Source organism: Malania oleifera, chromosome 6 (assembly GCF_029873635.1).
Source record: "Malania oleifera isolate guangnan ecotype guangnan chromosome 6, ASM2987363v1, whole genome shotgun sequence".
Taxonomy (NCBI): Eukaryota; Viridiplantae; Streptophyta; class Magnoliopsida; order Santalales; family Ximeniaceae; genus Malania; species Malania oleifera.
The window spans coordinates 87,635,354-87,652,146 of NC_080422.1; the positions used below are offsets into that span (position 1 = coordinate 87,635,354).

General features: G+C 38.7%; 1 protein-coding gene across 4 annotated transcripts; it reads left to right on the forward strand.

The window, feature by feature from the left end:
* On the forward strand, positions 1–15,442 carry LOC131157106 (probable LRR receptor-like serine/threonine-protein kinase At4g29180). Of its 4 annotated transcripts, none has more exons than XM_058110996.1 (13): positions 1–671; positions 1,455–1,553; positions 1,707–2,741; positions 4,197–4,335; positions 4,441–4,512; positions 4,651–4,722; positions 4,807–4,887; positions 12,792–12,937; positions 13,191–13,408; positions 13,603–13,726; positions 13,855–13,917; positions 14,336–14,528; positions 14,722–15,442. In XM_058110996.1, exons 2-13 carry the CDS (start codon positions 1,478–1,480, stop codon positions 15,146–15,148), a joined length of 2,646 nt encoding a protein of 881 aa, XP_057966979.1. In that variant the 5' UTR covers positions 1–671; positions 1,455–1,477; the 3' UTR covers positions 15,149–15,442. The 4 variants fall into 4 exon arrangements, with proteins under 4 accessions (XP_057966979.1, XP_057966980.1, XP_057966978.1 ...); XM_058110997.1 differs by lacking the exon at positions 1–671 and adding an exon at positions 975–1,040; XM_058110995.1 differs by lacking the exon at positions 1–671 and having other exon boundaries at positions 1,280–1,553.
* The last annotated feature ends 1,351 nt before the right edge of the window (positions 15,443–16,793 follow it).

Sequence of the window (16,793 nt, forward strand, 5' to 3'; positions counted from 1 at the left end):
AAAAAAAAAGTTAAAACGGGAAAAAACTCATGTTGAACAGCAGCAACTTCTGGAGGACTTGGCTGTACAGCAGAACAGGGCATGGGTTCTGGCTTCGGTGACTGCTGGAGTGATTGTTAACAAAACTGAGGGAGAGAGTAGGGGAGCCGAGGGAGAAACCAGCAGGGATACGGAGAGAAGGCGGAACAGCCGTGCGAACGCCAGAGAAGACGACCGGAACTTGAGAATCTGAGAGACGGAACTGATACGAGCCGAAAATGAGAAAGATCAAGGCTGCCGCCGGAGAAACTATGAGCGACGGCGGATGCGGGGAGTACAAACACTGCGAGACAGGAAAACGGTACAACCAAAGACGACTAACCCCGGAGAGAGCCGGACAGAGTGAGACGAGAGGGTACCGAGTTGCAGCGGAGAGACGAGCTGTGAGAGGAGCCGTAAAAAACGCACGCCGGACAAGACGCCGAGGAACCGCGACTGAGATATGTTGGAACGGCCGGTGTGTGGTCTTTGAGGCCGGAACCTGCGGGAACTTGTTGAATGTGTGCGGCGGCAGCAAGGTTGCGCCAAGGGTGTGGCGGCAGCAGGACAGCGAGGGCGACGGCGAAGAGAGACAGACCAACAACAGTGGGGGCGGCGCGGCAAGGCAAGAAAGAGAGAGAAAAAAAATTTAGGTTTGCTCTGATATCATGTTAAAATTGATATTGATTTATACTCAATACAAATATTACAAAGGTATATATATATAAAGAGAAAAAAAGAAAAGGAAATAATTTACTAAAATGAAAAGTATATATATCATTAAAACTAATTAATTCGTTTAACTGTCCATCTTTTGACAAGTCAATAGATCCAATTAATAATAATAATAATAATAATAATAATTTCTTAATCAAGTTGGGATGACTTATTTTGATGTGCTGCTGTTGGCATATGAAAATTATATCTTCTATCTGATGTGCTATGGTTTTGTCAGAAGGCAGGGGAAAACCATTTGAATTAAAACCAAAACAAGCAATCAAAGTTTGAATTTTCATCCACAGGTATGGAGCAAATGCAATGCATGCTAGGACCAACCATGTCTTTATGAATTATTTTTCCGTTTTATGACAAGACAATTATTATTATATACTGCTGATATTATTATAGAAATGGTCCTACAAAAGCTTATTAAGTTATATTGAAATTCACCAGTTTAGTTTTTTTTTTTTTAAACTATTTTATTTATTTATTTATTTAATTTTTTGGTCAATATGCTGCCAGTTGTGATTTGTGAAGATCTGCTGCATTATAACAAAGTTGAGCTTAAGGTAGTATAATACAAAATGAGATTAAGGCATTGATGAACCAAACATTTGTTGACCATCGTTACAATTGGATAGAGCACAGGGTTGTTATTCTTCTTCAGTTCATCTTCTCCTTACATCTTTCCACCTATTTTTTTCATGTTATTGAAGAACGAAGGAAGAGAAGCACAAAGATGCCTTTCGACTTCTTCTTTGTGTCCTTGTTCTGCAACGTAGTCGTAGTTTTAGTTCATGGGCAGATCCAAACAGGTTAGGCACTCTACAGTTTCTTAGCTGTCTTAAATCCCTTTTGTTCTTTGTTAAATCCTGTTGATAATTAGTTTTCTCTAAGAACTTGCTGAACCTAGATATATTCTCCTTGTTATGCGAAACCTACTAACCTTTATGTTTCTTTAAATTTAGGATTCATAAGTATGGATTGTGGAGTGCCGGAAAATTTCAACTATGTAGACAGTGATACTGGCGTAAGTTACACTTCAGATGAACCTTACATAGGCACTGGGGTGAACAAAAACATCTCTGCAGAATATGCATACCCAAACAATCTTGCACTGCCACAGCCGCTTTCGGATCTTAGGAGCTTTCCAGAGGGGAACAAGAATTGTTACACCTTAACACCCAGAGGAGGAAATGGCAGTTTAAATCTGATTAGAGCTTCCTTCTTGTATGGTAACTATGATGGAGAAAACAGGCTTCCCAAGTTTGAGCTATACTTGGATGTTAATCTTTGGTCTGTGGTGCAATTCAGCAGTGCTGCTGATGCTTTTACAACTGAGATCATCAGCATTGCATCCTCGGATACTTTAAGCATTTGTCTTGTGAACATCGGTTCAGGAACTCCGTTTATATCAGCATTAGAGCTCAGGCCACTAAATCGTTCAATTTATAGTACTGTGTTTCGAAGCTCTGGATCCTTAGTGCTCTTTGAGAGACTGAACATGGGATACTCTAATGGAAGTGGTCGATATTATGATGATACTTATGATCGCATTTGGTCCCCCTGGAGCTCCCCAGCTTGGGAAAATATTAGCAGCACTTTAGCAGTTGATACTAGTGGAAATGGCTATGCGGTGCCCCGCGAAGTCATCACAAGTGCTGTTAGGCCTCGGAATGGCAATGAGTCTTTGACATTGTCTTGGAACACCAGTGATCCCAATTCCCAGTTTTACATTTACATGTACTTTGCTGAACTGGAGCAGTTACAAAAAAACCAGTCGAGAATATTCAATATATCATGGAATGGGTCTCCTTTGCTTGGACCTTTCACCCCCCATTACCTGTATGCTACCTGTTTGTCAAATTCAAAACCTCTGGTAGGGAGAGAACATCAGATTTCTCTACATAAAACGGGGGATTCGACGCTTCCACCCATCCTCAATGGAGTTGAGATTTATATGGTGAAACAATGGGTTGAATTGCCAACATATGTTGAAGATGGTATGTTGAACTCCTTTGTTTCTTGAATTTCTCCTATTTGAGATGTGCTGTTTGCCTCATTGACACAATATGGACACCGATCACTAGGCACTTGAAGGTAAGCTCTAGCAATAATGAATTTCACAGGCAGTAGAATGTTATGTGATCTGCCTGAAGGCTATTGAAGAATTTAGAATGAAGTTTGAATACTACAGAAATCACCATCTAAATACAAAGAAAAACAGTTGAAGTACCACTTTTCCTTCGTGTATTTTATTTAAGCTGCTGAACATGGTTTTAAATTGCGGTAGCGAGTAACGTAACGTAACGGTAACGGGTGTAACAGGAAGCAAGTGTAACGGCCGTGAATTTTTTTGAAGCACGCACAACCTTGTGCATATTAGCGTACTTGCATGTTTTAAGCTTATAGCCCTTCTTATAAGCATATTTTGGATCCTTTAGTTCGAGTAACTAAGTTTTTTGGTAAGGGCAACAAGTTTACATTTGTTTTAAACCACCTCTAATAGAAAAATTATGTGTGTGTATGTATTTATACTTCTCATTGTTCTTATCTGTGATAAATTCTTATGTGTGCTAAATTATACACTCCATTAATCTATTAGACACATAAGATATATGAATAATACAAATATAAAATAGCTAGAAAAGAAAGACGGTTGAAGTCGAAAAATATAGAACATTTTATATCACATTACTAATATTGTCAAACTAAAATATTTTCCTAAGTTAGTATTTTTCAAATTGTTAATCAAATCATCTCTTGTGAGTATTTAAAGAAATAGTAAATTTTGTATCTTTGTCATCCTCATTATAATCTTTTCCCAGAATAATTTATGAATGAGAGAGAAAAAGTGAGAAGAAAAAATAAAAAATAAAATAATTTTTTTTTAAATTTATGTAACAGTCCTGTAGCGGTTACATAACAGCCGTAGCGGCCTTTACATAACGGTCGCGGTATGTAACGGCTGCTACAACCATGATTTTTCTTCCCACTGATTTCACGGTGTGTAATGGTATCGGTAACCCAAAAAACCATTACGTAACAGCGTTATGTAACGATCTTGGCCTTTATTTAAAACCATGGCTGCTGAATGACAATTGGGAACAATTTATGCTGTTTATGGAAGCAAGGAGTTAAAGTCTTGGATTTGGGATTGTTTTGAACTCTGAGAAAATTCAGTACAGTTTTATATAATGTTTTGTTCAAATCCACACAATTCAAGTGCAAGGCTCAACTCCATACTTCCAAACGCAGCATTAAATGGTATTAAGAAGTCATCATTCCTCAAAGTTACATTTGAGCACATATCAAGATCACTCAACATTAAGTTACCAAGATATGGTCATCCATGGGAAGTAGGCACCCAGGATCGTTGAAGTAATGGAATGTTGAGAAATTCACGACTTAAATGTCATGTCACTTCTCAGTTAATATATTTTTTTTCTTTTAAACAGTCACTGCTATAGTTAACATCCAAAATGTGTATAACATATACAAAAGCTGGGTCGGTGATCCATGTGGCCCAAAGAACTGCTCTTGGGAAGGTCTAACATGCAGCTACAATGGTTCAATTCCTCCTCGGATTATTTCCCTGTAAGCCTGAATCTTCTCTGCAGAACTGGTACTAATGCTAATATTTTATTCTCTAAAGACTCTAACCCATAATTTTTCATTGGAATTGCTTTTATTTGTGAGTAGAAATCTGACCTCCAGAGGTTTGAGTGGAGAAATTGCAGCTTCCATAGCCAAGCTGTCATCACTGGAATTCTTGTGAGTGCATGTGTGAGAGGTTTTATTGCATCATTATTTTGATGAATCATACTTGATTCAAATAAGGTTTCATCTGGTTGAAAACCATTTTTTTTTTTTTTAATAGCAGTGCCTATAACAATAAATACATTGTGTCAGGGATTTATCAAACAATAGTTTAACTGGGTCAGTGCCTGAGTTTCTGGTTGATCTGCCATCTCTAAATTTCCTGTAAGTTAAAGAGGTTTAGAAGTCTATGTATCATACCACAAGGAATGAATAACAATTAACCGACATCTTGCTATCTATCTGCAGGAATTTGAAAGGAAATAGGCTATCTGGTTCTGTTCCTACCGCTCTTCTGAAAACGTCAAAGGAAGGATTACTTACACTGAGGTATGCAACTTCATCTTGAGCCCTGGAAAACTTTTGAATGTTTACTAGGTGAAACTACCTGTTAGATTACCACTTCACCAAAAAGTGTAAGCTATCAGGCTGTGGGCCAACAATGTATATTAAGCTTTAACACTACCTATGTGTGTTTTTTTCTTAATATACGGATCGAATAATGAAGATGCACAACGGAATAAACAACAAGTAAATGTAATAACACACAACCAGAATAAGATCAATACGAAGATTTACGTGATTCGGCAAAGCTTACATCCATGGAAGCAATGACACATAAATTTCACTATGGAAATCAAAATGTACACAATGCACTTCTCAAATGATCATACACTATCTCAAAATATGCTCAGATGACATATATAGAGGTTCCTCGGAGGTTTCCCCCCATTCACCTAACCACCCAACTTTTAAAAATTCAAATTTTTGAAGAAACTGCAGTAGTCCAGGTGCCTCTCGTCGACGAACACAGGGTTTCGTTGACGAGACCAAGAGGAACCTTCGTTGACGAATACATGCTCTCGGTAATTATTCATTGACGAACTTCAGAGCCTTCGTTGACGAATTTCTGTTGTCCCCTCGTCGATGAAAATAGGGCCTTCGTTGACGAGGCTTGCTGTGCTGCCCCCTTCATGTTTTTCCTACTTCCTTCTTTACTTATCAAAACAGAAGTATAAGAACCACAAATAACAATCTCCACCTTGGCGATTATACGCCCCTTAGGAGAGTCCCGAAAAACATGATTTGCTCCACCTTGAACTTGAAAACGCTAGGTTTGGGATTGTCTCTCTTTTATCACTTGGAGACATGGAGTAAGTCCAAGCAATGCTTGAACTTTTCAGAAGTAACTAATTTCGTTAGAATATCTGCTACATTTTCAGACGTTTGAACTTTCTCCAACACAAGTTCACCCGAAGCAATCAATTCCCGAACCCTGTTGAACCTCACATCAATGTGTTTGGTCCTAGCATGGTATATCTGATTCTTTGCCAAGTAAATGACACTCTGACTATCATAATGCAGCACCACACCATCTTACTGTTACCCCAGCTCTCTGACTAAACTAGTAAGCCATAAGGCCTTCTTTGTAGCTTCGGTAATTGCCATATATTCCGCTTCAGTCATGGACAATGCTACCAGAGACTGTACCAAGGATCTCCAACATAGCGGTCCTCCTACAAGGGTAAACACATATCTTGTTGTAGACCTTCTGTCATCCATATCTCCAGCATAATTTGCATTGAAAAACCTCATAACTAAAGGACAACCCTATTACTTGCCGAACATGATGCCATATCCCGATGTACCCCGCAAGTATTTGAGTATCCATTTTACAACTTTCCAATGTTGCCTTCCTGGATTAGAGAGGAACTTGCTCACCACGCTCACTGAATGAGCTAAATCTGGTCTCGTACACACCATAGTATACATTAAACTCCCCACAACACTAGCATAGGGGACCTTTGGCATGTCCCGGATTTGCTCATCCGAACTTGGGCAATCTGCAGTAGACAACTTGAAATGATTCACTAGAGTTGTACACACTGGTCTTGCATTAGCCATGCTAAACCTCTCCAACACCTTCTGCACATAACTGCCCTAAGATAGCCATAATCTCCTTGCAGTCTTGTCTCAGCGAATCTCCACCCCAAGTATTTTCTTGGCTGGACCAAGATCCTTCATGTCAAATTCCTTATACAATAGGTCCTTTAACTAGTTCACCTCAGTTGAATCTCTTGCAGCTATCAACATATCATCAACATACAATAACAAGAAAATAAGTGAGCCATCATCAAGTTTATTCACATATACACAGCAATCATACTCACATCGTTTGAAGCCAATTTTTATCATATAGGAATCAAACTGTGACGACCTGCTTATTTTCCACATTTTTTTTTTATAAATAATAAAATCAATATCACATATTCCAGCTCAGCAGATCATAATCCACCTGACCCGTGGGTACCAGGGATACATCAGAACACAAAAATGGAAGCTTAAACAGCAGGAAACATATAATCACAATATTATAAATACAAAACACCCATCACATTACTATATCCACTGTATCTCAGTACATACATCCCAAAAGCAAAATATAGGGACATTTCCCACATAATCCAGCTGTCCCTACTAAAACTCACCCTTTAAAAAGGGCAAACAATAGCTCTAGATTAGCGGGGCTTTTCTCGCTCTCCTATCAGGGGCTCCTGAAACGTTTATAAAATTTAGGGGTGAGACACCTCTCAGTAAGGGAAATAAACTAATACCAATGTGTGGTAACATGAGTATTCCGTGTTATACACATATCATACATAACATATTTAGTAACTATTTTGTCAAATCCGGAAAAATATATATATATATATCAAAACATGGCAGAACATACTGCATTTTCATAAACATACCTCATCTCATATAATAATAATAATAACATAAAAACATTCCTGGTAGGTTAGCTAGCTGTTGTCATGCATTACCCCCACATGACTGGGTTGTGTGGCTTGAAGGTGGGACCTGACAATGGTTGGCCGACCATTGCCAAGTCAAAACTACAGTATGTAAGTCTAATGGGTCTGCTTGACCTGGTCCATACACCAGGGGCGATCACACACTTCTTAAAAACCATATTGACCATCCAATCTCACACCACTCCGTACAGCGGCGTTAACACAAATATCATGATCACGAAGACCATTGACACATAGCAACGGTACCGTGCAAGTGTTAGCCTAGACTAAGCCAACCAAGTTCTGATATCATATAACATATACTGAAATTGTGATACATGGTTATCTCATATCATTAATTATCAGATTATTCATATCTTTTTGCATATATACGTATATCATGAAAATCATCGGCCCGTACGCCGGTACTACACATTTTGCCATAACTTGACCCGTACGCCGGCAAATCATAACACAGCCCGTACGCTGGCAAATCACATCCATAACTCGATCTGTACGCCGGAAAATCATATCATAGCACAACCTGTATGCTGGTAAATCACATCTATAGCTCGGCCCGTATGCCGGCAAGCATATATAAAAATCTCGGCCCATACGCCGGTTTTTTAATTATAAAATCCGTATCATAATCACACTTCCAGAAAACAGTATTTCATAACATTTTATACTCATGCCACACTATCAAACTTTTCACATATTCAACATACCATCATTTTAACAGTATTTTCCCAAATATATAAATCATATATAAATATATTTATTTTCCTAAAATCAAATGCTATATGTATACATACATTTTCTCACAAAGAACTAGCTTAATTTATCCCCTTACCTGATTCCTGAAAAGCCCCAAAGAAAAATCCGCCCCGCACCCACAGGGTTCCCAACTCAACACCCTGGAAATAACATTTTCCAGAAGTAAAGTTTAGTATTTTTACGCGTATAATACTACCTTCAACTGTCAAAAATCCAAATATTGAGTAGAAAGCCTTACCTTGGATTTGGGATGGTTTCCACCTTACTTTCACCAACGATCCGCTCTGGCAGATTTGGAGAGAACTTCCCCAGGAGCGTCGTGGTGACTTCGGATTGTCGATCCGGCATAAATTTAGCCCGAAATCGACGAAAAAGAGAGAGAGAACAGAAGGGGAGAGAGAGAGGAGAAAGATTTCTTAATTGGAAAGAAAAATCCAGATTTTTTGATATTTATAGCACTAGATTCGTCAACGAGACACGTCATTCATCGACGAATCCTTTAATAATTTCGTCGACGAAATTCAGTCCTCGTCGATGAAATTCAGTCGGCTCAAAACCTCTCTCGGTATTTCTTCGTTGACAAATCCCCTGTATTCATCGATGAATCATCTTAAACCCTCGTCGATGAATCCCCTGTATTCGTCAAAGAATTCTCTTAAACCCTCGTCGACGAATCCCCTATATTCGTCGACGAATCCCCTATATTCGTCGACGAATTCTCTTAAACCCTCGGTTATTCCTTCCAAAGTGTAATGTCGTCGACTTCCTCCTTCTATTACTGTCTCCATTTCCCTTCCTCTTTATTATTTAAATCTCATTTTTATTTGGATCGTTACACAAACCATTTATACCATTGCCTTGGAGACTGTTTCAGCCCATAAAGAGATTTCTTCAACCTGCAAAAAAAATTTTCTTTTCCTTGTTCGATGAATCCCTCAGATTGAACCATGTAGATTTGTTCTTCCAAGTCACCATGAAGAAACGCTGTCTTCACATCCATTTGTTCCATATGAAGATCATAATGAGCTACTAACCCCAACACAATTCTGATAGAAGTATGTCGGACCACTAGAGAAAAGATCTTATTATAATCTATCCCCTTCTTTTGTGAGTATCCTTTTGCCACCAACCGTGTCTTGAACTTCTCACCTTCCTTTTCTGATATTGCCTACTTCCTGTACACCCATTTGCACCCAATCGGTCTCTCCCCATCTGGAAGCTCCACCAACTCCCAAGTTTGTTTTTTACGTAGTGACACCATTTCCTCAATCATTACTCCCATCCATCTATCTTTCTCCTGGACGTGCACTACCTCTTGAAATGTAGTTGGATCGTTGCAACTAGTAAGAAAATTATAAGACACTAACTCTTCAAACTCATACCTTGGTGAAGGCCGAATAGTGCGTTTGGATCTTCTTAACGGAATATCGTCGACTTACTGGCTTTCCAAGCTAGAGCTCCCTACAACCACGGGACCATGATCATTTCTGTTGCCCTGAGCTTCCAACTCCACCTACACGATATGTTCATCATTGCCCCTGCTTTTTGGCTCCTGTTTCTGCTCATCACATTCTTGAGTACGTTTCATCATAGCTTTCTCATCAAAGATTACATCCCTACTGATCACCACCTTGTTTGCCACTGGGTCCCATAGCTTGTACCCCTTTACACTTATTGGATACCCCAAAAAAATGCAACAACGAGATTTTGGGTCAAGCTTAGACCTCTCCTCATTAGACACATTGACATAGGCTGGACACCCGAATACTTTCAATTTGGAATAATTTACTGCATTTCCCGTCCAAACCTCTTCTGCCACTTTACCCACTTGTGATGCCCCTGGTGATCGGTTTACTAGGAAACAAGCCATACTAACTGCCTCGGCCCAGAAGTTCTTCTGTAGCCCTGCATTCAATCTGAGACATCGAGCTCTATCAGCAAAAGTCTGATTCATCCGTTCTTCCACACCATTTTGTTGAGATGTCCGGCAAACTGTAAAATGTATCTTGATGCCCTGCTCCACACAAAAATCCATAAACTGAGAATCAGCGTACTCGGTCCCATTATCCGACCTTAAACATTTGATTCTCCTCCCCATCTAGTTCTCTACTTCAGCCTTCCAAATCTTAAACTTGGCAAACATACTTGATTTGTGGCACATGAAGTAAACCCAGACCTTCCGTGAGTAATCATCAATGAAACTCACATAATACATATGTCCACCCTTTGATGTAACGCTTACCGGGCCCCAAACATCTGAATGCACATAGTCAAGAATTCATTTTGTCTTGTGAGTAGCTGATCTAAACTTTGCCCTGTTCTATTTTCCAAGAACACATATCCTGCAAAATTTCAGCTGACATGATTTCAAGCCCTTCAAGAGTTTCCTCTTGCGTAGTTCTTTCATGCCATGTTCCCCCATATGCCCAAGGCGTATATGCCACAAGACGGTCTCATCTGATTTAGCATCCACAGTTGCAACTCCACCTACAATGGTAGTTCCCTGCAATGTGTAAATATTCCCATCCAGTTTCTGCCCTTTCATTATAGTCAGATTACCTTTCCATACGGTCAAGACTCCACCTTTGGACTTGTAATTGAAGCCATTACAATCCAAAGTGCCAAGTGATATCAAACTCTTTCTCAACTCAGGTATATGTCTTACATTACACAATGTTCTTATCAAACTCTTTCTCAACTCAGGTATATGTCTTACATTACACAATGTTCTTACAACACCATCTTTACATTTCCTATGCCAACGATCTTGCAAGAAGAATCATTACCCATAAGAACTGATCCAGAATTCACTAACTTGTAAGTGCTGAACCACTCCTTGTTCGGAGTCATGTGATAAGAGCATGCCGATTCAAGTATCTAAGAGTTCGCTAGATTATCCAACTCCGCTGAAACTGATAGAACATCACTATTGACTGAATCTTCTTCTTGAACAATATTCACAGATTTTGAAATCTCCTCCTGCTTTTCAACATTTCCCTTCTTCCAATCTGGACACTCCGGTTTCACATGCCCCTTTTTACTGCATTTATAACACCGGATTTCCTTCTTCTTCTTAGATTGATTTCAAGATTTCTGATTAGACCCATTCTTAAACTTTCCTTTGCCTCGCTCATTGCTACCCTTTACCACAAGTCCTTCTCCTTCATCACATATCTTCAACCTTTGATGAAAATTTAATAAGGCCCTTGTTACCTCTTTTAGATCAAGAGTTTCCTTTCCCCACATAAGAGTGGTCACAAGATTTTCGTAGGTATGAGTCGAGGGCAAAGAATTTAACAGCATCAAAGTCTTATCATCCTCATCAAACTTCACATCAACCCTCATCAAATTACTTATAATTTGATTAAAGGCATTAATGTGTTGATCCATACTTGATCCTTCAACCATCACAAGCCAATATAAACACTGCTTAACAAGCGTATTGTAGACGCTGCCTTTGCTTTCAAATCTACCCATGTTGTCTCATCTATTCCTTCCGGTTGAGCATCAAGCAAAGCCTTAGTCATTCCTTGTTGCACAGGAATGTCCTTCACTCTTCTATGCCATAAACCGAAGTTTCAGGTTTCATCGAATTTGACTACGTCAAATCTTGCAAAAGACGATCCTGATGCCATAATAACAATTGCTCTGATACCAATTTGTTGAGATACAGATCGAATAATGAAGATGCACAGCGGAATAAACAACAAGTAAATGTAAATAACACACAACCAGAACAAGATCAACACAAAGATTTACATGGTTCAGAAAAGCCTACATCTACGGAAGTAATGACACACAAATTTCACTATGGAAATCAAAATGTACACAATACACTTCTCAAATGATCACACACTATCTCAAAATATGCCCAGATGACATATATAGAGGTTCCTCGAAGGTTTCCCCCCCATTTGCCCAACTACCCAACATTTAAAAATTCAAATTTCTGAAGAAACTGCCGCAGTCTAGGTGCCTCTTTTCGACGAAGACAGGGCTTTGTCGACAAGACCAAGAAGAACATTCGTCGACGAATACAAGGCTTTCGTCGACGATGCTAGAAGTTTGAAATTTTCTGCTCTCGGTAATTATTCGTCAACGAACTTCAGAGCCTTCGTCGACCACCTCTGTTGTCCCCTCGTCGACGAATACAGGGCCTTCTTTGACGAGGCCTGCTATGCTGTCCCCTTCATGTTTTTCTTACTTCCTTCTTTGCTTATCAAAACAGAAGTATAAGAGCCACAAATAACACTTAAGCTATTAGGTTGTGGGCTAACAATGTATATAAAGCTTTAACACTCCCCCGCACGTGCAACTCGACAGCATGTGAAGAGAAAAACACAATAAATTTTTAAATACCACAGAATAAATGCGGGTCACGAGATTAGAACCTAAGACCTCCCGGTAACCAGCTCTAATATCATGTTAGATTACCACTTTACCTAAAAGTTTAAACTGTTAGGTTGTGGGCTAACAATGTATATTAAGCTTTAACACATGATATACAAATAATGTATAGAGACATAGAGAAGTGCAAAAGAATTATCGAATTATACAAAATGCTTTCTGCCTCACCTTATACCCTCTTTTTCTTAATTAAATTGTGAATAGTAGCTCAGTGCTCTTCTTAGACTTTGATTTCCTTTTCCCCCTTTATTGCAGTGTGGATGACCAAAATCTTTGCAGTTCAGATTCATGCAAAAAGAAGAATACTATTGCTCCCATTGTTGCACCAGTGTCATCAATCTTGGTCCTATTTATTGTTTTGATTATCATATGGAAACTAAGGAGAAGAAAAAGACAAGCAGGTAGTCTTGGGTTCTTGGGTTTCTGGGATGATTGATTTTTATCTCTTTGCATACTGCATGGGTTTTGAATAGCTGTTTAGGGAAGCAAATGAAAAATGCAGTACATGTCTATGACAATTCAAAGGTAAGAATGCTAAAAAACAAAAGATTGCAGAAGCCACACCTGAAATTTTTGTGTCATGTTGTTTTTTCAGTTCTTTTTTTTACACTGCAGAATTGTGACATCTTCCTTCCATATGCAAATGGGACACAGTGACAGGTATATTTAACAAGGATGGAAGATCATTAGCATCAAAGAAGCCAGTGTATACTTATGCTGAGATTGAAAGCATTACCAACAATTTTCAAAGGGTCATAGGGAAGGGAGGGTTTGGGGCTGTTTATCATGGTCAATTGAAAGATGGAACTGAAGTTGCTGTTAAGATGCTCTCACCATCTTCATCCCAAGGACCTAAGGAATTCCAAACTGAGGTTTGTGGTGTCGATGCAGCTGAACACTTTCTCACTATTACAATAACATAAATAGTCCATATAGATATATGCCAATCATTTATTCTTCTGCCTCACGAAAAAAAAAAAAAAAAAATCATTACAAAAACAACTACTAGGCTAAATGGAGACACTAGGTATGAACTCATGATGTCCTATAATTGGTGGAAATACAGGCTGAGCTTTTGGTGAGAATTCATCACAGGAACTTGGCCTCCTTCATTGGGTATTGTGATGACAAAAACATGGCCCTTGTCTACGAGTACATGGCTAATGGCAACCTCAAGGATTATCTCTCAGGTATCCAATGTATAATGCTTGTTAGTGGAAGATCGAATCTGTACATGCCTCCATTTTCTTAATTCTTTAAAAGCAATCATGTCCAAAGAAATAAGAGCCGTTTTCATATGACAATGTTTTGACTGCAGCTAAAAGCTCACATTTATTGAGTTGGGAACAGAGACTTCGAATAGCAATAGATGCTGCACAAGGTTAGTACAGATTGTAGGTGTATGAAGCCACTTCTTTTAGCACAGGCTGCTTTTCCATTATTTTGTTTTTTGATACGATGGTGTCCCAACCCTTTAGGCTTATCCATTGGGGTAACAGACCCTTTAGTATATATAGGCTGCTTTTCCATATTTCTCCTCACTAAACATTGAGGTAAAATCCTTGGCAAACTATTTCAAATTCTGCCTGGATTTGGTATTTATCATTGGCATCCTTTTGATCATCATCTTTGGGATCAACTTTATGACACCTAACTGGAGCCTGAGTAAAAATTTTCCAGTAAGGATTGGTCCCTAAGCTCATGGGTCCGGGGTCAATCTCATAAAGCTGCCAGACCTGCAATTTTCATTTCCTTGCATTATTTTCTGGAAATGGCAGATGATGAATTTTGAATTCCAGGACTGGAGTACTTGCATAATGGATGCAAGCCGCCTATAATACACAGAGATGTGAAGACAGCCAACATACTCTTGAGCAAAAACTTGCATGCTAAAATAGCAGATTTTGGTCTTTCCAAGGTCTTCCCCAATGATGATAGCCTTACCCATGTATCAACTGCAGTAATGGGCACAAGGGGATATCTTGATCCGGAGTATGTTTTCATTTCTCACATCCATGTATACATGTGTGTGTGTGTGTGTGGTTGCATTCACTAATGATGCATTTAATTGGAACCCAGTGAAAAAAAATGTCATACTTGCTTTAGAAGTGCAATTTCAAGTTACTGTCATTTATGAAACAAACATGTTATTGTATCTGACCAACTGTTTCCCTGTCTATTCTAGGTATTGCATTTCTCAAAGGCTGAATGAGAAAAGTGATGTTTATAGTTTTGGGGTTGTTCTCTTAGAGCTAATTACAGGCAAACCCGCCATCATCAGAAATAATGAGCAAATCCACATAGTTCAGTGGGTGAGTCCTCTGCTTGAAATGGGGGAAATAAGAAGCATTGTTGATCAAAGATTGCAAGGAGAATTCAATGTGAACTCAGTGCGGAAAGCCTTGGAAATTGCAATGGCATGCACCACATCCTCTTCCACCCAAAGGGTCCCAATGAGTTTTGTGTTAACAGAGCTTAAGGATTGTTTGGCTATAGAGTTGGCAAAGGGAAGTCTTGGATTAAGAGAAGAGTTCTCTGCTACTTCGAGTAATTCAACTGAAGTGTTCTCCACTGATACTACAGACTCCATGACTGTTCCATCAGCTAGGTAGTGAAAGGAAGCTACACTAGCTGGTTCTAAAGGGCAGCTGGGTATTAAATTATCTGATACAGTAAAGAATTCTTTAAGAGCAGAAAATAATTTGGTTCTTAGTAAATTAGTAATTTAGTCTCTTTTTTTTTTTTTCTTTTTTTTTTTGTGGGCTAGTGTCATTGTTACCCATGTGTTCATAGTACAGTGTTCTTTAAAAACAGAAAGTATAATTTCAACTGTTGGAATACTGGCAGAAAATGGATTCCACCTTTTAAGCATAGATAAGGAAAACTATTGATTTGTTTTGTTTTCACAAGACCTGTTTATTCATTTATTTATTTTCATGTTTTTGATTTAGTTTGGATGTATTGGTGTTAGGGCTTGACAGTTTTGAGCAAATCCCTCAAGTTGAATATTCATCGTTGGGATGGTTCATATTTAGAAGGTTCACTTGTAGTTTAAAAGGGGATGCTTCCCGGATGCCTAACTATGATCCGATAATATTTTAAGTGAGGACTGTGGTGCATTATATTGTTACAACCAATTTGAAATTGTTATTCTAAACACAACCTAGAGTACAAGAAAATAAAATTTCACCAAAAAAAAAAAAAAAAGTGTTCGGGGCCTTTTTGAAAGGTCACAAGCAAAAAGTTAACAGCCTTCTTTTAAAGCAAAATAAGTATACCAATGTTTTGATGCTAATATTTTTTCCAACCAAAGCGAAATTGTATTTTCTAAATAAAATCTCCTCTAAATTTCAAGAAAATAACATGTTTCAAAGGTGTTGGGTTCCCTTCCTTGTGGGGTTCATTTCTTGAAAAAGGCTTCTTTTCTTTAATGTTTGTTGGCTTCTAGCAGACCAAGCCTTCACACGCAGCTTGCAGCCCATTTCATTTTTCCTTCTCCATTTTGTCTGTAGCATCTCCTCACGTCTGCAGCGCCTCTCACACCTACAGAGCTGCCTGTCATCCTCTCCAGCAGCCGTGTCATCTTGTCCAGCGAGCTGCCCACACTCTTGGACTCTGGCTGTGGATTATTAACAGGGATTTTTCGGTTGTACTCTACTTTGGTTGGATTTTTGGAAGCTTTGTTTACTAAATTTGGTGAGACTTTTTCATCTTACTCCATTTATTATACATTTTTGTGTATTTGTAAGGTTTGTGCCTTTTGTGCCCACTTTGTACGAATTTGGTGAAGGTGGATTTGGACCGTCGTGTCCCGTGGACGTACTTGAATATTAGAGGGAATCATGTTAAATTTCTTGTGTCTCATTTTATTTATTATTTACATTATACCATTGATTTACTTGTGGGAAATTGTTCATATAACTTTTTCCCAATAAGTGGTATCAGAGCCGTGTTATTTGGACTCATTAAGATTGTGTAAATCATAAATGGTAATGTTGGTCGTATGATCAATTTCAATGGAAGCAAATGAGTAACTTGGAAAATAAAAATGTAAGAACTTTTATTTTGCAAAGATTTGGATGGACCTATTCAGGATGATAGTCGAAAGCCTCAAAACATGAATAATGATGAGTGGAATAAGCTTAATAGAAAAGTCGTCGGTGTCATCCTTCAATGGATTGATTTTTTTTTAGGATCATCCTTCCATTCAAGGAGGGGAAAAAGCTCAAAATCACAAAATGTGCAGGGGCAAAGTCA